The sequence below is a fragment of the Amphibalanus amphitrite genome, unplaced genomic scaffold, assembly GCF_019059575.1.
Source record: "Amphibalanus amphitrite isolate SeventyFive unplaced genomic scaffold, NRLGWU_Aamphi_draft 000910F_arrow, whole genome shotgun sequence".
Classification (NCBI taxonomy): Eukaryota; Metazoa; Arthropoda; class Thecostraca; order Balanomorpha; family Balanidae; genus Amphibalanus; species Amphibalanus amphitrite.
Genome location: NW_024882404.1, coordinates 147793 through 171479, shown reverse-complemented (window position 1 = coordinate 171479; position 23687 = coordinate 147793). Strand labels below are relative to the sequence as shown.

The following is a 23687-nucleotide window of genomic DNA, read 5'->3' as shown; positions in this document are numbered from 1 at the left end:
AAAGACTTAACTTGACCAGCAGTTAATGTGAAAAGAACAACTCGCCATCGCAGTTCGAAGCTACGCCGCGCTAAATAATGCCATACCCATGGCAGTGATACGCCACTACATCCAAAAGAAGTAAGCTTATTCAATCAAACAATGAAGTTTATCTAGTGTGTTGTATGGGGTTGTAGTTCATTATGGTCTGGAATTGGATCAAATCATCTCGGAAGAATGCTCGATGAAATGATGGAATTCGTACCCTTCGCATCAATGTTAAACGATGAAGGTTGCCGCTCTTAAATGTTACCGCAAAATTTGCATCGGGATCGGGAAGCTCAAGAATACGCCAGTCTGCGAAGAACGGACGGAAAAATAGCGGTGGAGCAGAAACAAGATGCATAGGACTAATTGGAGTATAAGTAGCTGGGACAAACATCTGTGCCGGTGGTGGCCTGTTATTACAGGAACTTCTACTTTGGATATCTCAGGAAACTGGCAGGTCACCATTTCTAGGCCAGCTGTGGACATTTTTGATGGAGAAGCCAAGAAATGTGCCAAGGGCGAAGAGCATACTGTAACTAACGAGCTACAGAATATGACGGAGGCGCCGGGGGCACTAATCGTTTGGCCGAACGGGGAAGAGCACTCGATCCGCGCCCCGGCAGGTTACCTGTGCTCCAGCTTCCGAGCTGAGATGGTCGCCCTCCGAGCTGCTCTCTCCTAGCTGCTGGAGAACCCGCCGCACGCCGAAGACACCATCGTAGCCTGCACCGACTCGCAGTCCGCCCTCGTCGCCATCCGAGGTGGCTGGGCCGCCCAGCACTCCTCACTCGGAGTGGACATCTGGAGAGCCCTCTGGGGACTGACAGCTGGAGGCCTGTTGGTCTACCTACAGTGGGTGCCCTCACAATGCAGGTTGGAAGGCAACGAGAGGGCCGACACCATCGCCAAGAAGACAAACATACTCGACTAAAAACAAATCCTTATAGACGTCCAGAAGGCCCACTGGGCCGCCGCCAGAGTGGCGAGGGCTCGCACCGTCGGGGCCTGGCCAGCCGGCTGGTTCCACCAGCTGACGGGGATCGACTCCCGCCTACCGTTGCCGGCGGCGACCGGCCAGCGGCGGTGGACATCCACCAGCTCCGCGCCGGCCACTGGACAAGCTCCTCCCAATGGCGCCACAGAGTCGGGTTGGCGCCCTCCTGGCTGTCGGGGTGCAACCAGTGCGACGACCGACAATGCAGAGCCGCACTCTACCCGTCTGCTGAGAGGAGGCGGACAGCCCAAGCATGTCCTCCTGCGGTGCCCGGCTCTGATGGGCACCCGACATCGCCTGATGGCGACCATCAACCCCAACATGGAGGAGGTGCGGAGCGGCAGCATCGTGGTGGCCCTGGGGGCCGCCCACAGGTCCCTTCAGAGCTGCTCGGCTACGTCTCCATGGGACGAAGGGACACAATAAAAGCAACAATAGGTAGCTACAGCATGACAACGTGATGGGAACGACCGTTACAAGAGCTATCGCCTTATCATTCAGCAGCGAGTGGAAAACGAGCGGACGGAGGGATACGTTGCAATTGGTGATGCGCACGTGCGAATGTGTGAAAGTGCGACTATGTGTAGATGCGTGGTGCGAAAAAGTGGGTAGCAGAGAAGAACAGTGAAGACACCGTTGCAGCAGACACACATTTTCCCGTAAAGTCCCCCATCGGCATTACCGCCAACCTTTACCACCAGCGCGGTCGGTGCACTGTCGCGCGAGTTTGTAGCCAGCCATGTCAGAGATGTGAACAATCCAGCACACGGGGGAAGAAGAAAGGGATGATAGCCACCCTTTCTCGCTGGATCCCGCGGTGAAAATGGACTAACGCCATTTTCAAGCCCACTGGTGCAATGTGAGATGAACTTGACATGAGGACATCAATGGGTGTCGATGAACGTGAAACGATGTTCCAATACAGATTCATATCGACCAGAAACCTTTCTTATTCTGAGCTACGAGCAATAGATAGTACAAAAACAAAATATATTACATAAAATTCAGCCTGTCGACAGGAAACAATAAAAGGGTATTGTGTTACAACATATGGGTTCATATTACGGCTTCAGAAATTTGGGCCTCCAATGCTGATTTCCCAAATCAGCGCACAGTCCATATATAGAGAAGTCTGTGCCTGATCGAAAAAGGACCTCCTGCTGCATATAAATGGATCCGTGTTGTTGAGCTGAACAGTGAACACCTTCCAGGTGCTGTCTGTCATCGCTCTACCGCGTCTTCGTCAAAAGTTGTAGAAAAAAATGCTGGTGGCCATCGATGGACATTTCCACTAATGACCTTTCGAGTCATCACTCGCCATAAGTTGCACCCTGTCCCTGGCAATGATGAGCTGATTTGTCATGGCTCCAAAGATATTTTGCGTTTCTGACGAATTTTTTCAAAGCAGGAGGCATTCGTGCTTTTTCTAATTTCTCATTATTTTCTAATGATGAGGTCACGTATTTGACCTGCCTTCAGATCATAGATGTAAATCCTCAGTTAGAATCATGAATTGCTGACACGTATAACCCCATACATTAGGTACCTATACAGTGTACCAAATTTCGAAGTTATGGGAGAAAAGCTACAAGAATGGCGAGAGGGGAAAGTTTTTATAGAGGTATACCGTATAACTGAACTTGACATGGCGACCTGACCTTAAGTGACCAGTGATAATTTTTACGCAAGTGATGTAGGTAGGTATACCTACCTAATAGGTTATACCAAATTTGGCGGCGCTGCGCGCCGATTTGTTACACACGCACACACACACATACGCACGCACAAAACTGGGAAGTGTGGCAAAAAAAAAACACCCCTACCCATCGGGTGAAGACTAGAAACCCGACCCCCCCACTCAAAAATCCGTGGCGACGCCCCTGGTTGGAGACATGGGGAAAATTTAGAGTGAGAGAGTAAATGACGTCGAGGAGAAGTTCCAGCGTTCAGGGCTGCAGTGATATTTGTAGCTATTTTCTCCGTGGATTGAGACACGCTCGAAAATTTATGCAGCTAAAAGCCTTATAAGTTATAGGCGGGTTTTCTTTCAGACATTATTTGTATTTTCCATGGTGTATTCGACAACACAAGTCAACCTGAGAGTTTTATCAAAAATGCCGTTTTATCCTCACATCCATCAACGCCACCCAGACCAGTATTCCAGACTAACCCGACATAGACTATCTGGCTAGTTCGGCCACCCCTCAAATCCGTTCCCTCCCTGTAATTCACTCGTGCCAGCCACTAACTAGCCTCTCCGACGGGATAATACCACCGGCGGTGCCGCGTGTGTGGCGGCACGTGCTGCCGCGCACGTGCCGACACGTGCGTCGTGGGCCACGGCACGTGACGTCGCCAATGACACCCTCCGCACCTTTTGTACTCTGATATGATTAGGCGCCGCTGGTAACGCGAAATTGGCCAATATGAGGCTTGACGAAAGAGGATCATTTAGAGAGGCAACCGCCTTTTGTAAAAGGAATGTGAATATGATTAGGTCTTTATGCAGAACCTTCGGAAGCCGGCTGATTCGCTATGCGTTTTACACGAGAGCCACTTCGTGCACGTGCTGATGAAATTAAATTTTGAACGGGGTGCGTAATGGTCCGGCCATGCATTCCTGCGATTTTTCGAGGATAGTTTAGCGTGGAAGTTATGCATTTTTATGGAGCATTTAGGCAAATGAACGACACTAGCGGCATTCAGTGTGTTATTCCGTTACCGACAAATGATGGCTTCATGTATTTTAAATCAGTGAGCTTCGCACAGTGACAGTTGTTTTCGGTGGTACTTTCAGCTGGATCCATTCACGAATGATTTAACCCGCGCACCGACGGGGGGGGCGGATATCCACCCCCCCCCCCCCTGAGGTTTTTCGCGAATAGCGGGAAAACCGCGGCGCCGCGAAATTTGGTATGACTATAACCTCATCAATTTTACACATGGTGTGCAAGTTTGAACCTCCTACCTTTTAAGGTCAGGTCACCAGGTCACTTTGAATGACCCAACCTCAAGTCACTTTTTTGCAACTTTGTCACCGTGCCAGAGCTACAGTAGATGTCGGAGGCCTTTGAAAGTCGCAGGATATTATTAGGTCATTAGTAGCTACAATTTGTATATCTCGGAATTTTGATATCGGTGACCACATTATAAGTCAATGGGGTCAATTTCGCGACCTCCCCATTATAAGTCAATGGGGAAAAATCAACTCCCTGTTTTTACCACTAAAACGGGTCGGAATGGCCCCATATGCCATACATGACTTCATATACGATCAACCTTCACTACCTTGAGGTCTGTTTTGCTGTTGGGCAGCTGTGAGGTCATGTGACGTCATCAAAGGTCACCAAAGGTTTTTGGCCAAAGATACAGACGCGTCGATGGTCTCATTGTGTTCAGCTCGTCAAGACGCATCGAATGATATACATGATGACCTTGAGGTCACGTGACCTGAGGTCAACCTTTGACCTTGACCTTTCGAGGTCAATATATATATCATTCGATGCGGATTGGCGAGAGGATCACGATGATGCCCTTAGTTTGTTCCTATCTTGACTAATTCGAAAGTTATTCGAGAAAAACTCTCTCCATATCTAGCGCCGCCATTTTGACTTTTTCGACCCCTGTGACGTCATCTTTGACCTGACCTGAAAATGACCTTAGTAAAAATTGTAGATCTTGGCCGTGCGTATCCGATGCCGTTTACCGCTTGTCGCTATCTTGCTTCGTTCTCGAGATCTCAGGGGGGCGGTCATCCGCCCCCCCCCCCCCGTCGGTGCGAAGTTGGCGCAGAAGTTGGCGAAGTCGGTGCGCGGGTTAAACCGAAAGGGCATTTTCTCCAGATAGACATTTAACCCTCGCCCTGGCAGGGGGGGGGGGGTGCGCCGCCAAATTTGGCACAGCCTATGGGGCAACCTTTTTACATATGACCTGAAAATTTCAGGTCCGGGTGACCTTGGGTCAGGTCACCAGGTCAGAAAAACCGGTACAAGGTCATGGTCAAATTTCAATTTTCTTTTTGCACCTGTCCAACTCACAGTTTTGCACTGATTTCCTTCAAACTTTCAGGATGTGCTAAGTTCACCGAGTTGTATAACATATAGTTCGGTTTTTTTGAGGTCACTGACCTGAGGTCAGTTAGAGGTCATTAGGTCGTAATGTTAAGCCTATGGGAAAATACTAAATTCGGAAAATACTGGAGATATCCGCTTTGTTCCATCACTTTTGTGCTTTGAAATCACAGTAATTAACAGCAGGTCACTTGGTGCTTCTTTGTTTGGTGCACTTATCCATGGGTCAGGTCAAATGAGGTCAACTGAGGTCAAATGACGTTTTTGCCAATAACTTGGCATATAATGACGCTAGAGCTTAAAAAATAGTGTCATTGTGTTCCTCATGATCAGCCGAATCGAATGATATGCGATATGATGCACTTTGGTTAAGTTGAACTTAATTGATAAATTAAAGTTTACTTAAAATAAAGAAAAACTTTAGGTACACTTAAGCAAGTTAAAAAGTATATCGTTCGACGCGCCTTGACGTGCTGAGTTCACTGGTGCTTTTCTTTTTGCTCTATCTTAATTAGATCAGAAGTTATAAGCGAAAAACATTTGACCTGTTTTTAGCGAAATTTTTACATTTATACCCCCCAAAACCCCCCTAAATATTGACCTAGAGCAACCAAATTTGCACAGGGGCGAGAACTCCAGGGGGCTCACCTACCTACCAAATTTGGTGTTTCTAGATGCCATAGGAGCCAATCGCGAGGGGGGGGGGGGTCGCATCGACCCCCCCCCCCCTGCCAAGCCGTGTTATGAAAAATGCCCTGCCAGGGCGAGGGTTAAAGCATCTAATTTGCAGTCTCATAGCTAATGAATGTCATTTGCGATCCATTGCTTGCAACCGAAGCTTGAACTTTTCAGAAACCCGATTTAACTATGCGTTTTTAGTGCGCACCAGTGCTGGAGTCACTGAGAACATGCATAGTACCTGAGTACATTTGTACTCAGCATAAGCCAGCCCAGTTGCCATAGAAAAACACGGAACAAATAGTGCATGGACGCGTTTCGATTATTAAATCTTTATCAGCATGACATAACCACAGAGGAAACAAGATAAATGTCATATGTCTTGTTTTCTCTGTGGTTATGTCATGCTGATGAAGATTTAATAATCGAAACGCGTCCATGCACAATTTGTTCCGTGTTTTTCTACTTGTCTCTATCAATATACACCATTTGCCATAGTAGCCGATGACTCTGTGGCACCTCCCTGTTTGCACGACTGCACGTGTGTGTGTGTGGACTGTGGGCACAGCTGAGGGCGGCGTCTCACTAATGGCAAAAGCCGAGATAGCTGGATCGATCGATAACCTGTGCCAACTGATAATTTACGGTCGATATCAGGCACTGCACTTTATGATTTTGAAACAAAGTAGCTTCAGAGTAGACTACAGACAAGCGCGTATATGGTAGGTACTTAGGTCCTACTTACCTGCGTAACTCAAAGCTAGATAGCTCGAGCTATCAACTGGTTAGTGCTAGAAAAGAATTAACGTACATTTTTAATTGGTCCATCCATGGATGCAGGGCGTGACTGTTTTACGTGCTCGTTGTAATTTAGTTCGCTTTATTACAATCTACAACCAGTTGCATCTTACACTGCCTTCTTCCTACATAGTTGTCCCATAATCACAACCAGACACAAAACCACTTCCGATGCGTCTTATTCACACGTGCGCCGCCCCTCACTCCCTCCCCCTCCCCCAATGATCGGGCGTTGGCAGCCAGGTTTTGTGTGGGGTGTGATCATCCCACTAATCCCCTCCGGCTTACCGCCACACGGCGTGAAATCGCCAGGTAATTCGCCACGGGACGTCGATGTGGCGAGGCGAACCCGCCAGCCGATCAGCCGGTGACAGATGCTTTGTCCGCTGGCGTCGGCCTCGAATCGGTAGCGTCGAGCGAAGCTCGGGTGTAACCTGAATTGTGCGAGTGCGCGCGCGCGAATCGGAAGCACTGAAAGCGCTGGGCGTTGTGTCGGAGGACGCGCAGCGCTGCAGGCGAGGGGAAAAGGTGTGGAAAGCTCGTGCGGACGATTAGTGAGGACGATTGTGCGGTGGTTTTGATGGGTTGATCTGAGCGAAATGAAGCGACTGAGACGATTGTGTCGTTGATGATTGTGGCACGGTTTGAATGGGGTTGGTGCCAGACACCCTTCCCAGCGTCCAGTACACCTGGATTGATCTTATTTCACAGGAGAGTGAGAGAGGGTTGAAGAATGGAGGAACGATTGAGGAAGGATTGGGGCGCGTGTGTACCGTGGCGTGAGCGAACGGGACGAGGCCGGTCACCGAAAGTGGTGGCGCTCCACGGATTCACTGGTAAAGCACAGTGTGCAGGTCGGATTAGCAGCAGCGGGTCGTATGGACTCAGTTTGTCAGTTCCTGGCGAGCGAGAGCGAGAGCGAGAGCGAGAGAGAGAGAGAGAGAGAGAGAGGGGAGAGAGAGAGAGAGAGGGAGAGAGAGAGGGAGAGGGAGGGAGGAAGGGAGGGGAGAGAGAGAAAGAGAGAGAGAGAGAGAGAGAGAGAGAGAGAGAGAGAGAGAGAGAGAGAGAGAGAGAGAGAGAGAGAGAGAGAGAGAGAGAGAGAGAGAGAGAGAGAGTCCTAGTCCCGTTTAGTCTTGTTTAAAAATTACTGTTTCTACCTTAACTAAAAGAGAAATGGTAGGTAAATAGCCAAAATCCTAGCATGCATAGGAATATCCAATATTCCTAACCTACCGTTTTCGGCGAGGCATATATACAGCTCCGTTGCTGATAATTACGCATGTATGGAGGCAAATTAGTCCAACGAGCAGCTTATATCTGAGGGGCATATCATTGAAAGCATTAATCTTCGATGTAATAGATTATTCCATCATGCTAATCTTGAGCTGAATGGTGCTCGAGCTAGTCAATATCAGAAATGCTGCGTCATCCACATAAATAATAAGCCATTTCGCGATCACATTGGTGCAGTGCAAAGGCTCAAATTCAGTGAAATATACCCGGCTCGTTCCGCTCACATATTAGAGACGATATAATTAATCTAACCAACCCAAACCCGCAAATGAACTAGACCAAACCACAGGTCTAACTCGCTCTACGCACGCGATCGCAAACACAAATCGCCTACCATTTGCGTCTCTGGCTCCAATCAAACCCCGTCCGCCTCGACCCCCTGTCCCCTCCGCCAACGAGCACGCAGCTCCCCTTCCGCGCCGGCCCCCCTCCCATATAAAATCAGCGGCCCATTCGGCGCTCCTCCGGCCGGTAAACAATAGAAGCGACGACAATAGGCCCGGCGAGCGGACCAAACGTGCACACAATGCCTCACCGGGTGATTCCAAATTCATGGAAAATAGCTGCCCCGGCCGCCGGCGCCCCGTATGGAAATCGTATGGGACGCGTCCAATTGGCGAGCAGATTCACGCAGAATGGCCCCAGGCGATTATTGGGGGTGCACGGCGTCAATGGGAGGGGAGGGGTGCGCGTGGCACGTGCAACTAGGATAAGGAAGTTGTATAGAGCTGTGATTTGTGAAGTGGGTTGTATGCTAGTGAGCTAAACCTTTAATCAACTCTGCAGACATGTTTAGGGTCTCAAGCATGGTTTGACATTGGTTTTTGCTCTCAAGCCATCCTATCTCAAGGCGGCGATGCCTAAGGAATAGTGTTTTCCCGCTCTGCATCAATACTACCTAACCTGGGAGAAATCTAAACACAAAGCATTTACCTATTCGGAGAACGGTAAAATGTTTCTATTTTACTTTTTGCTGGTGATGAACACGAGCATGGCACTAATTCAGTATCATTCAGTATCATGGATGGATAATTTTGCTGGATAAGCTTTTCAAAACACACATACATTTACTTTTTATAACGGGTCTTGAGGAGACATTGCACCAATTTACAAAGCCGATATTTACTGCAGAGTAATACAATGCTTTACTCGAGATCAACGCACTGTGAGTGGTAAACATAGATAAAATACCCAGTTTTCTTTCAGTAAGACTGGTATTTGACACATGAAACAATATGTGTTTCATATCAAATGGTTGCTTTAATGAAACCAGCACTTAGCTAAAAGCCACTCGTGCTAAACATACCATTCGCTGACAAGCGAATGTCTTTTTTAATGGTATCGCAAACATGTGCCTATATCATTCTGAAGCATTGCTACCCAACTCATTACGAATTCCCTAAAAAGCCCAACCGGACCATCATCGCGCTATTAGCACGTGCACGTGGCGGATTTTCGCACCCACGCTACCGGATCTGCTAGCCTGATCACAGCCGCCGCACGCGCGCACTGCGCAGCCCATAGGGCGGCCGTTGGGGCAAGCCGAGAGGAAAGCCGCGCTCGGGGAGGGAGGAGCGGGAGAGGGGGGGCACCCGAGCGCGAGACCATTGAATACGGAGCGACGAGAGCGGCAGGCCGACCCGTCGTCGGTCCAGGAACAAATAGTCGTCACCGACGCGACGGCAGAGGGGAGGAGGGGAGGGAGAGAGGGGGAGGGGCGCGGAACAATAAGGGACAGGTGCACGGGACCAGCGCCGTTTACTAAACACTTGTTGTGTTATGGAAATCAGCCGTTCGGGAAGAGAGAGAGAGAGAGAGAGAGAGAGAGAGAGAGAGAGAGAGAGAGAGAGAGAGAGAGAGAGAGAGAGAGAGAGAGAGAGAGAGAGAGAGAGAGAGAGAGAGAGAGACGCATGATTTAATCGCAGCTTCGTCGAACGGCCACGAAGTATAAAAGACGATTGGAGTGATTCGGATCGGAGAGTTTCGTTGAAACCAACACTAGACCGACATCGTTTCCAGCAGATACGAGCCTCTGAACCCTCGCATGTCATAAAACAGTCGACGAGAATGAGCTTCGAATTCACTCCGAAGATACGTAATCGAATCAGCTTAAAAAGGCTGAAAATAAATAGAAAAACAGAATTCGAACGAATAGTGTTTGTCTCTTTTAAGTAACCTGCACGGTTAACCATACATAAAGGTCAACAAATGCTTACTTAACTGTTTACCCACCTCCAATATTGTTGTTGAATCGACATGAGTGTGCCCCGCGCTTACAACAGCGAATTTATGCTCGTTGCATGGACATTCCAACTAATCTTGGGAGGATTGTAACACGAACATGACCTTTTTGCAACTTTGATGTAGGTCAAATCCGGCCAAACATGGTCTCGAAAAACAGGTCACTCACATACAATTTAGGTCAGGGCCATTAAATTTTCAGGGTATGCGTAAAATTGATAAACTCGAGGGTGCTGAAAGTTTCGGCGCGATCAGCTGCTTTTTGCGCGAGTTATTTGCGAAAGACATAGGGGTCCGTTCGACCCCCCCTCCAGAAGTGCAAGGGTAAAGACAACCATGCATATATCGTGACACGTTTTGAACTAGCCGTTGAAATGGTAAATGAAGGAATAAACCGATTTTAGTTTCCAGCAGGGGGGTGCTGCATGCTCATCATGCCTATCACTTGACGAACTTAAAATAATGAATAATTTATGCATCAGAGTATATTTCATATAACTTCTGTGATCTAAAGCAAGTCACATATAGGAAGTTTAGAATAAATTCCTAAGAAAGCGATAGGATCATATTCCTTCTTTATAGACACTTGGCCTTCGAGGAATTGGGAAGGTTAACTGGGCAGTAAAGGCACTCACAATGGCGAGTGCGGTAGCTTTGCGCACAATTGGAGCACGACAATGGGTCCGGAAACCCAATGAAGCAGCGACACCTGAGTCACTTGGGGCTGCACGTGACCTACTGCACCTGTGAGATTATTTTTTGTGACCGCAGGAGGTGAAACAAAAGCGCCCCAGCCGTCACCACTTTAATCTCTTCTTCCGTACTGTCGGCCACGAAATCAGCGATTTAGCGTTGAAGAGTCATGCTGGTTCCCATTTTTTTTTAAATCCTTTGTTCACGTGTTCACAGCAATACAGAAAACTCGCCGCTGCTTCCGAAATCGATGCAGAGGAGTGCAAAAGCGTATTTTCAGGACAACACTGTTTCAGGAAAACTGGAGTTATCAAGAAACAGCGAGATCAAGTCCGAATCTGACAACTCTTCATCCGCTGCTGATGGTCAATCACCTATCGTCACCACCTACAATCACCTACTGTGGGCAGCCAGCCGTCAGTCGACTGTGGGCACCTTTTTACAAAATCCTGCCATCTATAGAAAGTAATTTCTGATTAACAAATAAGCAAAAGTACTTTCAAATAGGCTCATCCTTCTCCCACATCATAAATGCTGTTGAAACTGAAACTGCAGTCAGGCGGAGGACGGCCATTCATATCACGTGCTTGCAAAGCTATGATAGGTTGGCCGCTAATGACGTCAGAGTGTCGTCATTTCTGCCATTTTCGACCCAAAAAAAGGTTTCGCGGGAAGAGCTGTCAGGCCTGCAGCTTCAGAGATACAGAAGAGTAAACGTAAAAGGTGTAAAATTAAACAGGCTACAAAACTGCTATCTCGAATTTTTGAAATTTTTGAATTTTGACCCCCAAAAATAAAAAAAGGATTTTTTAAAAATATAATAGCCCAAAAATCCAAAACGTTTTTTGAATTTCGAAAAAACGGAATATATGTAATAGTCCCTACAGCATTCTATCTACATACCAAATTTGAGATCGATACCTCTTTTTTTTTGGCCAAGTTATAGCGAAAAACTGTTCAAAATTGATGACGTCAAATTTTCAAACTCAATTTTGTTCGTAATTCTAGACCTCGTAGCGCAAAACGAAGATCACCATTAGACTCCCCGGGACGAGCTACATCGAATCAATACCCATTTTATGCAAAACTATCAACTTTGTAATTTGACCTTTTTTACCTGACCTTGACCTGACCTCCACCAGAAAGTGACCTAAACCGTGCCTGATGGTCTAACAACCAACACCATTGAGTTGGAAATGAAAAATTGGCCATAAAACATGCATCGCACAATCTTAGTAAAGTTGGGCTCATGTGGTGACCCTTGGTGACCTGACCTGTGACCTGACCTGGTATGACCAGTGACCTCTAATAGCAGCAGCATATGTACTAGACAACTGACACCCTATCGCTGATTTTCGACAAAATGCGTTTTACTCGGTGTTATAGCGCTTTCCCTAGAAGACCCGTGAACGGTGAAACATTTTATCTTTGACCTGACCTGTGACGTCATCAGTGACCCCGAGGTCAATGAAATTTGGTTTTCCTCGACAAATTTGACAGGGCTATCGAACGCCGTTTGCATTTTCCGGATCCGTTCAGTAGTTTCGGAGATACGGGGGGGGGGGCAAAAAAATGTCCCCCCCCCCACCGCGTGGAATGTGGCCGAGAGGCCCACCGCCTGCCGGGTTTACCCGCGCCCCACTGGGGGTCCTGGATTTCCACGCCCTGCTGGGGGGTGTTTGAACATCCCCTTCTAACTCGGCTCCTGGGCCACGTAGCGATACCCGAAAGGCGGCGTTCAAAAGAGCGCCAAAAATGATGACGAAATCACTTAGTCTCTTTTTTGGTCAGGTCAAAGGTCAGGTCACCAAAGGTCATTGAAGGCAAAATTTTGCCGATTTTCAGGTCGAATGTCGACGATTTCCAAAAAACCAACGCATACTACTCGGGAACCAATAGAGCTACAGTGCCGCGGAAAAGCGTATTCGATAGCCCAATTAACCCGCGACCGCCTGGGGGGGGGGGGGGGTCGGATCCGACCCCCCCCCCCCCTCCGTTTTTCTTAAATAACTCATGAACCACTTTCGCTATCTACTTGAAACTTGGCATACCTTCTCCCCCATCGATTTGACGTCTCCTGTGCAATTTTTAAGAAAAAATGTCCAAAATTTTTTGAGATATATCGATTTTAGTGATGTAACTACATGGCGTTTTTAGTCAACAAACGGTAAATGTTTAAAAAATCGCCAAAAATCAGGGTTTGAAGCAAATTGCAAATTAAGGACATGAAAAGACGCAGCTCAACGAGTTCTTTAAAATGGCTATCTCGGATTTTCCATAAAATGCGTTTTTCACCCCTAAAAATTAAAAAAACTACATTTTTTGGAAAACAGCTAATAAAATCCAACATTTTGGGAATTTCCAAAAAACCGGAATATATGTTGTAGAGCTCTATTAGAACATTAGATGCCCCAAATTTCAACTTTCTATCTTGATTTTTGACCCCCAAATTGTAAAAAATAGCTCCAACATGCATAGTGCATGGTGACGTCATAAGCATTTTCGTGAATTAGAGGCACTTCTGAACATCGCATGTGAAAACAAATGGCACCACTAGATTCCTGGGGCAAAGCTCGTCTAGAAAAGTGTATTTTCATGTCAAAAATAAAAAGTTGAAAAATTGACTTTTTTTCTTAGCCCTCCTTTAGTTATGTAGGGTATAAACGATTTTTTATGCTTTCAATGCACACTTATCACCAGCACAGTGACTTGGGGTCACATATAACCATTACCATCGGATTCGGCGTGAAAAATAAGCCATAAAACATGTGTCGCACGCCCATGTAGCAGAAATTGAAAACCGTGACCTTTCGTGACCTGACCTGACCTTGACCCGTACTTAGTATGACCCCTATACGCACATGGTACCTTCACTAGGCCTTTGAGGTCATTTTTGGTGAGTTTCGAGCAGCAGCTATCGATTCCGCTGTCCGTAAGCCTAATCATGCAAAACCCCTGAATTTGACCTTAGACCTGACCTTGACCCGAAAGTTGACCTCAATCTTAAAATCTTAAGAGTGCTTTGGGAAGGTCTCGTAGAGACCTTTCGAACGCCGCCTCGCGGGGCTCGATACGACCATTGGTTCTCGAGATAACAGGGGGGGGGGTCGGATCCGACCCCCCCCCCCCCCCAGGCTGTCGTGGGTACGGAAATAGCCCAGGCGGTGCCGGGTTAACGCCCTTTCTGAATCATTCTCTCAGATATGACATAACGTCAACAGTTTGGCCTGCAGTAGGCAAAAACTGCCAAACTTAGCTGATTTTTTTTTTCTGAAACGGTTTTGCTGCAATAACTTTTGACCCAAGCCTTGCCCGAGGTTACTTTTACCGGCATCGTGTTCCTCTCGTCAAGACGCATCGAATGAAATACAACTTGGCCTTGCAAAGTCAACTTAAAAAATTTGACCTCAGGTCAAGGTCATGACCTGAACGAAAATGGTCATGCTGCTTATCAGTCGATCCGTATCTTCGAGCTGAACACCAATGCGTTTTAATTGCACTCTAAAATGCCTCTATCAAAAAATATTTGCGAAAACTCTTAGATACCATTCGTGACCTGAGATGACCTCAGGGGCATAAACATGGGTCACGGATACCATTTTCATGTTCAGTGTGTCTAAGTTACTTGTAATTCAGTTTTTGGGAGTGTTTATAATGGCTTTCGTCCAAAAGCGGCGCATTTCAGCTTTCTCTCATTGACATTGAATCATGGGAGGTCGCAAAATTGACCTGACTAGAGATGTCAATCGGATACCAACTTTTTGGTATACCGATAGTCGATACCAAACCGATGCCAACTTGGTATTTGGTATTTCAATCCTAATGTGTTTGGTATTTTGTTGGTAGGTATTATGAACCCTTACTAATGTATAAGAGGCTAAGAAATTGGTAAAAAGTTGGTATTTCCCTCATCTTTCAAAGTTGGTTTGGTTTCGGTATTTCCCCACGGTTTTGGTTGATATTTGGTTTGGTATCGGTATTCCGATTTTCTGTAATTGACATCACTAGACCTGACCTTAGGTCACCGATATCAAAATGCTGAGATATACATTTTGTACAGGTCTCGCGGGTTTTAGCGGTAGGTTTTGCACCTAGAAAATTTAGTGTACTTCAGGCTATATCTTCGTCGTCTTAAGCTTTTAAGTGTTGAAGATGCGATCGACTTGTTGGTTCACAAGCCGGCCATGATCGTGTAAAATTGCTTCATCGTAGATCGATTAGTGTCTGAGATATAACCGGAAATGTAAAAGAATAAAACCTACCGCTTAATCTCGCGAGAGCCGTACATGATATAGTTCTTAGCAAGCACTGAAAGCTTCAAAGCGATCGGTCACTCGGTGTAGCTATAGCAGACATTGAAGCTTTTTATGAGGTGAGGTCACTTCAAGTGACCTGGTGACCTGACCTAAAATGAGCTTGGTCTGAAATTTTCACATGTGTAGAATCGATGTATGATAAAGTGTGCAAAAAAAAACACAAGGGGTGTTCAACCCCCCCCCCCCCCCCAGCAGGGCGCGGGTTTACGACACTCGAGGTGACACTTAACACTATAGTTGTTTTGTTTTCAATGAATGTATTAACCCTCGCCCGCACATGCCATTTTCCCATCCTAGAACGCACATGGGGGGGGGGGGGGGTGGTTGCCACCCCCCCCCCCCCGCGCCATTTCGTTCCTGTTGGAGATAGAGCTTAGCAGTAAAGACCAAAAAGATTCTTTGGGAAGAGACAAATCCAATGACACCCAGTTTTACCTTCTCAGGTCAGTCATTGACCTTCCAGGTCAGGTCAAACTAAAAAATGTTGCTGTTTTGGGTCACCGTTGGATATCAAGTGCGCTGCTTATCAAATACCGATGACGATGCTGTTTTCTGGTGCCAAGCCAGCTAGAACCTCTTTGTCACACTATCCGACCAGAATTTTGCTGCTGAGGTCATTTCAGGTCAAGTTAGGTCAAGGTCAATTATATGTGTTTGTATGTCTGTGTGTGTCTGTGTGTATACTGATGTGTGCACCGATTGTTTTTGGGTCCATATCACATGAAATAATGATCTGAGAAGCTTTTACCAAAAATGCAGTCAAAAAACTTCACAAAAAGTAAATTCAGCTTGCCTAAAACGCAATTATCTTAGATGACCTAGGTTGACCTTGACCCTGACCTTGACCCCTGTACATCGTCGAACAACATGTTCCATGATAGGTGGGAGGTAAGACTGGCAAAAAAGGCCGAAATCAGGGTGTCAAAAGCTCACAAGGCCCATGGCAAACGCAAGATGTTGAGAATTGGCCATTTGGGTCATGACATGACCTGAAAAACAAGGTCATATCTCCGAAACCAAAAATTACAGAAACTTGAAATTTTCAGTGGACATCAAGAAAGGATAGACGAGCAGCTATACGAAAAATCAGCCTTCTAGCTCTAAAAATGTTGAGTGCAGAGCAGAAAGACTGCCTGGGGGGGGGGTGGCAACCACCCCCCCCATGTGCGGGCGAGGGTTAAATATACAAGATGAGAAATGGGATAAGATATGATATGCAATTGAGTACAATATTAATTATTCACTAATACTTACAATATTAGTGAATCGTGTACACTGTACATACACTGTTCTATTTGCTCAACAAATAAACCGAAGAATTCAGAGCATTGAACTTTTTTCGGTGCCTGTCAGTTTTTGCAGGATTTCGTTTCACGGGACGACAGGCTGGCAGTGTAGCTTGCTCAATACATAGATACGCTATGGGACGAATTTACAACGCAAGCCAAAATGTCACAGAAACAGAAAAAAAACGCGGAATTCATAATCAATAATCAACAAAATCATGCTAGCGTAACTTAGGCTTTACAGTGCGCCGGTGCCGTCCGACGAGACAGGTGGTAGACCAGAGCGCGTGCGGCCATCATCACAGAGAGGAGGGCCGTGATGCCGCTCAGCCAGGTCGCCAGGACGGGGAAGCCCCAGAAGTCTGTCACCAGACCACCGAACATCGGGCCCAGTGCATTACCCGCAGCGAAGGTAAAACCACTCAGGGAGGTGAGGAGCGCGTGGCTGCGGATATCGTCCGGCATACCGCGGGACACTAAGAGCCTCACCAGGAGGGGCAGCAGGGGCAGGTTGACGCCCATCTGAAACACCTCGCGCAGTGTCATCCCCACTCCCAGCAGAAGACGGGACGGTAGAACACCGAGCAGAGGCGAGGGAGGGATGAGCAGGATGCCGAGCGCCACCAGCGCCAGACAGCCGGCCTCTAGCACGAACGTGTTGTCGATGGAGTCCGAGAGTCGACCCCACAGCGGGCTGGAGAGTCCGAATCCGGCAAACGATCCCATAAAGAAGAGGCTCAGCTCCGGAAGCTCCATGTTGAGCGTGTCGAGCGCATATGGTGCAAGAGAGTTGTCGATGCCATTCCAATTCACGGCCACCGAACAGGAAGCCGCTAAAATGAGCCAGCTGTCGGCGTTGGAAAGTGCGAACAGCAGGCTGTCACGGTAGTTTGGCCCTTGGACCTCATTCTCCGGTGAGTCAGCTTGGTGTTCCGTCACGGCCGGCATCAGGAGCAGGCTGATGGCAGCGTTAGCTACCGACAGCGTCCCGAGCGCGTAGAACGGAGCCCCGTAGCCGCCGATCGAGTACAAGGCGCCGCCGAGGGCCGGACCGAGGCACGAGCCCGCTCCGTACATTCCCTCCACGAGGCTCATGGCCGAGTTCATCCTCTGCGGGAACTGGTTGATGATGATTGAGCGCACTCCAGTCAGCACTGCCGCCGTACCAACGCCCTCGACGGCTCGCAGTGTCATGCTCGACACCAGGAACGCCGTATGGTTCTCCACGTAGACGAGTAGACCGTAGACCACCAGGATGACCCCAGTCAGCAGCAGGCCGAGTCTGTAGAGCGTCACCACGCCGATACGCGGCGCCAGCCAGCCCATGGCCCAGAACCCCAGCGCGAGGGAGAACGCGTGGCAGCTGAAGACTGAGCTCGCTGAGGCATTGCTCAGGCCACGACGATCAGCTTCTGTTGTGATGAGCAGTATGTGTGTGTTCGGACCGGCGCCGGTTAGAAAATTGCTAGCCGAGAGGCATGCCAACAGTTTCACTTGAGACCAGCAGGTGCGCTCAGGGATAGTAGATGATTGGCCATCAGCAGCGGATGAAGAGTTGTCAGATCCGGACTCGATCTCGCTGTTTCTTGATAACTCTTGTTTTCCTGAAACAGTGCCGTCCTGAAAATACGCCTTTGCACTTTCCTGTGTCGTTGTAAGAAGCAGTGGCGAGTTTTCTGACTGTTCTACTGTGAACAAACTTTTTGGTAGCTGTTTAGAGACCACCATGACTCTCCAACGCTGGACCACTGATTTAGCAGCCGACAACACGGAAGAAGACAGAAGAGTGACGGCGGCTGGGACACATTCCCTCTGTTTCACCTCCTTGTATGTCACAAAAATCTCACAGGTGGCAGGGCACGTGACACACGTGACGCTCCTCCATTGTAGTTTCGGACCCATTGTCGAGTTGTGCGTAAGCTACTGCGCACGCTACTGTTACGGAGCGAGCGGAGCGATCGAAGTCTAAGTAGTTAGAATAGCATAAATTTCTGAGTATGAGGGGCCGGCCGTGGTCACGCTGTTGCGAAACTTATATCTCCGCAACCACTGTAACAATTTACTTGCAGAAGTTTTTATAGGGTAGCTTCATTCCTTCTACCAAGTATTGAACTATTACCGATGCATGTGTGTGACCTCGTACATGCCAACTGCCACGCCACGTGCAAAACGAAGAGGTGTCAGTTTTGCAACAATTGCAATATCTCGGTAATTACTGGGCCAATGGCCCTGAAAAATGGCATGATGAGGCAGGCACCCATTCCTGTGTCACGGTTAGGGTGCCGCTGCACGTGCGCACGCAGGGGTCGTTACCAGATCTCAAGAACGGCAGAACCGATTGCGCTCAAATTTGGTACACGGCTAGGGACCGGTTAGAAGAGTGCCGTGCACAAGTCAGTTGGGACCCAGTTAACACGTGCGCACGTGCAGGGTGCCGCTTCCAGATCTCGAAAACGGCTGGGCCGATTGCGCTCAAATTTGGCACATCGCTAGAGACCGGTTAGTAGGGTGCTGTGCATAAGTCATTTTGAGGTACCCACTCGCAATTCCGCACGTGCAAGGCTCACCCTCTCGCTCGCCAGTTTGTCGCCCCCCAAAGGCGTTTTACTGGTGAATAATGAATATACATACCTAATCCTGTCGTGTTCTTAACCCGCGCCCCATTGGGGTCTGCGTATACCACGCCCTACTGGGGGGGGGGGGGGGGGGCGGCTCTTCATAGCCTCCCCCACCCATCCTAACTCCGAAACTACTGGGCCGACCGTCAAAATTCAAACGGCGTCTGATAGCCCCGGAAAAACTGTCGAGCGAAACCTAATTTCATTGACCTCGAGGTACCGATGACGTCACAGGTCAGGTCAAAGTAAAAATTCTTAGCATTTTGGCTTATTCACATTTTGGGCTCTAGCCGCCGTCTTACAAGTCAGATCATGCTCATTTTCGGTTTACACACTCGTGAACAGATGCTTAAGATACCCTGAGGGTACCAAACTTGTAATTTGATTTTGAGGTCAGGGTCAGGTCATCCTAAGTCACGGAAATATTATATCATGCGTCAGTCACGTGACACATGTTTTATGGTCCATTTAGGCCATATATTTCGAATTTAATGTCGTTTGTGTCATTCGAGATTGTTTTGAGCTGAATTTAGCTTAGGTCAGGTCATGTTCAGGTCATAAAAGGGCAAATTTTGAAGTTGAAATTTTTCAACAAAAAGGGTGTCTATTGGCTCGGCTCTGGCTCTGGCTCTATAGGCTCGCTCGCATGCGAGCCTTTGAACCTTTTCTGAGGTAATGTCACTTGACGTGGCCTGGTAACCCTACCTTGAACGACCCGGGTCTGAAATTTTCACATGCATGCGGAAATGATGTAGGTATGAATGAACGGGTGTACCAAAACCAGCGGCCCTGCGCGCCGCCGTTTTAAAGTTAACTTTTTGAGAAATCCCGATGGATTTCTCCTGATCCTGATGGATTTTGAGAAATCCTCGTGGAGAAATCTTTCCCCCCCCCCCTCCAGCCCCCCTCCGCCTCCTACGCCTATGAATAGTGCCATCGAGATCCACTCCTCAATCTGCATTGACAATGTGACATGCTGACCTGAAAATGCGGTTGGTGTCATAAGATCCGGCTTGAATCAAAGGTGAGGCATGCGAAGTTTCAGCTCTCTATCGCTGGCGTGTTCCGAGCTATCCTATCACGAAAAAGCTACGCCCCCCCCCCCCCCCCCCCCGGGCCGGCGCGGCGGCGAGCAGCATCGCCCGGATCGTCTTTTGTTGCCGAGTAGTGAGCTCAGATGGCGCCACTAAGCGGACGATGGCGGTGGCGCTGCTGAAACATTCGTGTCCCGAAGCCTTAGTTTAATTTCTGACGGAGAGGGGGCGTACCGATCGAGACGATGTAAAGGCTATTCGCAATGTACCGAAATGTTATGACTTTGGAAATATGTTTGGATGCGCTGTCTGAAAATGCCCTCGGGTTGTGTGATTATTCGTAAAAAGTAAAAACTGTGTTTTTCTATTGCTACACATGCATGACTTTGCGCAGGGGCGTCGCCGACGGGGGGGTCGGGGGGTCGTGACCCCCCCACTCTTGAAAACTGGGGGTGTCGACCCCCCACTTTTTGCGATGCTGAGTATGCTTTTTTAGCTTTTATGTCAGTGAAGCAGGCGTCAGCAACACCAACAAATACATCAGATTCAAAATCGCTTCAAGAGCTCCCTAAAGCCAATTAGCCAATTACCTAAAGGTCAATTAGCTGTGGGCGGGGAACACCAGCACAACAATGTTTTTAAGTAGCCCCCATCCTAGTATACCTTTTTATCCCTCAAAGGATTGGACGCGCCAAAACTGCCCCGAGCGTTCGTCTGATCGTTTTAAAAAAATGGTCGCAGTCGATTCGTCGGATCAGTACCTAACTACAAAACTACAAACTAGCCTCAGCCCCATGGCTACCGTCACAACTAGCTGTACAGTGCACATGTAGGGGAAAGGGAGTCAGATGGAACCGTCTCGGGCTTTCGCAAAGAAGTCGCGCAAAAAGGAGCCGATTGCAACGAAACTTCCGGTGCGCTCGAGTTAATCACCTACTTAAAATAAATCGATATCCCTGATTCAAATAAAGATGACCTTAGTTCACTTTTTCATAACGTGCTTTTAATTGATAGGGTACTTTTTGGAGCTGATTTTGAACTTAGCGCCCATCTGAACATTTAAGAAGTAGTTGTGTTGCTTATTCATATACCTAACATGCTAGGAAGCAATCGGTGGTGGTCATCCACTATTAGGTACTGGACACTGGTCGATCTGACCTGACCTGATCTACCCCAAATGCATGGAGTCATCATCTTCGCTCAAAACTAAGATAACATTCGTAATCAGAACCTCGAAAAACCATCACAACGTACATTCGTTAACCCTCGCCGGACCTATTGGTTTTCTACATACGCGCCGGCCGAGGGGGGGGGGGTTGGTACGACCCCCCCCCCTCGCCGTTTCGCCCCTGGTGGAGCTAGCGCGTCGCGGAAAAAACGAGCGTGTGCGCCGTTACGAGACGCAGAGATTGGTACCCGATTTTAAGGTCCTAGGTCAACCGGTGACCTCTGAGGTCAGGTCAAGTGCCCCAAGGTACGGTTCAGTTTTTGGTGAATAACTTCGCAAAAAAAAAAAAACGGCCGCAGAGCCGCGATGTTGGCAGCATCGTGTTCGCCTCGCTCAGGCGCGTCGAATGATTTACTTTTTGTCCGGGTCAGGTCAACTTGGGATGTTGACCTCAGGTCAAGGTCAGGTCAGCACCCCCAGGTCACGAAGTTGGTCGAAAGGGGTCATGTCGCATATCATTCGATTCGTCAGGTCTTCCTGAGTCCATTGGTGGCTTTCTCGACTCGCTAGCTCAATTTGATCAAGAGTTATTGACGAAAAACTAATATGACCTTGATGACGTCATAAATGACGTCACGCAAGGTCAACATTGCAAAAGTGACGCATCTGACCTTGCAAGGAGTGCATCAAATCACGATTCTGTGTGCTTGAGATAGTTGGAGATCGTTCCCGGCGCCAGAATAGCAGTTTGAATTTTTCCCCATTGACTTATAATGGTGAGGTCACGAAAATGACCTGACCTCATATGACCTTTAGGAAAAATCCGAGATATACAAGTTGTGAGACTCATAATGGATACTAGATCCTGCAAGTTTCATTTCCCTGTGACATCTCCTCTGGCAGTGAGGGCGTTGCGAAGTTGCGACATCTGAAGACCGTGCAGAGGTTCACTTATGACGTCATAGGTCAGTGACCTGACCTGACCCAAAAATGCGGTTGGTGTCAAAAGATGCGGCTTGGATCAAAGGTCAGGTATGCCAAGTTTCAGCTCTCTATCGCCAGCGTGTTCGGAGCTATCGCGAAAAAACCCTATGGGGGGCGGCACCCGCCCCCCCCCCCTCGGCCGGCGAGGGTTAAGTTCTAGCAGGTCCCGAGTTTCTCTACTTATTGGCGATGACCTGAGTCCTGAGATGACCCGAAAACTTGTAAATGGGTACCATCGGCTTTCTCTCGTCACGGGCAGCATGCTCTTTTTTCCGCAAACCTGTAGATCGATCAGGGGTCGAAAGCATGCCTCAGCGTTAGTTTAGTATACGTTAAATACGTTAGCGACTGGGAAACCACCAATAGAAGGGCTACAGTGAAGCAGAAAACTATTCGATAGCTCTTTTAACGCTCTTTCGCTAGCTTCGCGTTAGATTTCATCTCAGGTCTATGTTTGGCCCATAAGAAGGCAAACAGCTAACTGGACAGATTCTGCCGAAACATCTGCTTTGCAATAACTTTCAATTCCGTGAATTTGTATGGTATGTACGTATGTTGTCTTGTCACCACCGTCTTGATCTCTTTGAGACGCGTCACATGAGTTAAAATTTGACCATTCAGAATTAACGTTAAAACGACCTCAGGTCAACGTTATGTCCTGATCGAAAAAGGACCTCCTGCTGCATATGAATGGATCCGTGTTGTTGAGCTGAACAGTGAACACCTTCCAGGTGCTGTCATCGCTCTACCGCGTCTTCGTCAAAAGTTGTAGAAAAAAATGCTGGTGGCCATCGATGGACATTTCCACTAATGACCTTTCGAGTCATCACTCGCCATAAGTTGCACCCTGTCCCTGGCAATGAATGAGCTGATTTGTCATGGCTCCAAAGATATTTTGCGTTTCTGACGAACTTTTTCAAAGCAGGAGGCACTCGTGCTTTTTCTAATTTCTCATTATTTTCTAATGATGAGGTCACGTATTTGACCTGCCTTCAGATCATAGATGTAAATCCTCAGAATCATGAATTGCTGACACGTATAACCCCATACATTAGGTACCTATACAGTGTACCAAATTTCGAAGTTATGGGAGAAAAGCTACAAGAATGGCGAGAGGGGAAACTCAGGAAAGTTTTTATAGAGGTATACCGTATAACTGAACTTGACATGGCGACCTGACCTTAAGTGACCAGTGATAATTTTTACGCAAGTGATGTAGGTAGGTATACCTACCTAATAGGTTATACCAATTTTGGCGGCGCTGCGCGCCGATTTGTTACACACGCACACACACACTTACGCACGCACAAAACTGGGAAGTGTGGCAAAAAAAACACCCCTACCCATCGGGTGAAGACTAGAAACCCGACCCCCCCCCCCACTCAAAAATCCGTGGCGACGCCCCTGACTTTGCGGTATTTACCTATTTTTAATTTTCGATAACCCGGTTGACTGTGATGGGGCTCTACAGAGCCGCAGGACCCCTT

At 47.9% G+C, this 23687-nt stretch overlaps 2 protein-coding genes across 2 annotated transcripts in view; one reads left to right on the top strand and one right to left on the bottom strand.

The window, feature by feature from the left end:
* Positions 1-23687, top strand: part of LOC122367952 (trithorax group protein osa-like) — a 75714-nt gene that overhangs the window by 4206 nt on the left and 47821 nt on the right. The gene's annotated exons all lie outside the window — the stretch shown is intronic.
* Positions 16628-17722, bottom strand: LOC122367950 (MFS-type transporter SLC18B1-like). Its single transcript, XM_043341504.1, has one exon. It carries the CDS (start codon positions 17720-17722, stop codon positions 16628-16630), a length of 1095 nt encoding a protein of 364 aa, XP_043197439.1.

Bases quoted from the DNA above. Each gene is read 5' to 3' on its own strand.
- LOC122367950 (XM_043341504.1), bottom strand. From the start codon at position 17,722: ATGGGCTGGCTGGCGCCGCGTATCGGCGTGGTGACGCTCTACAGACTC.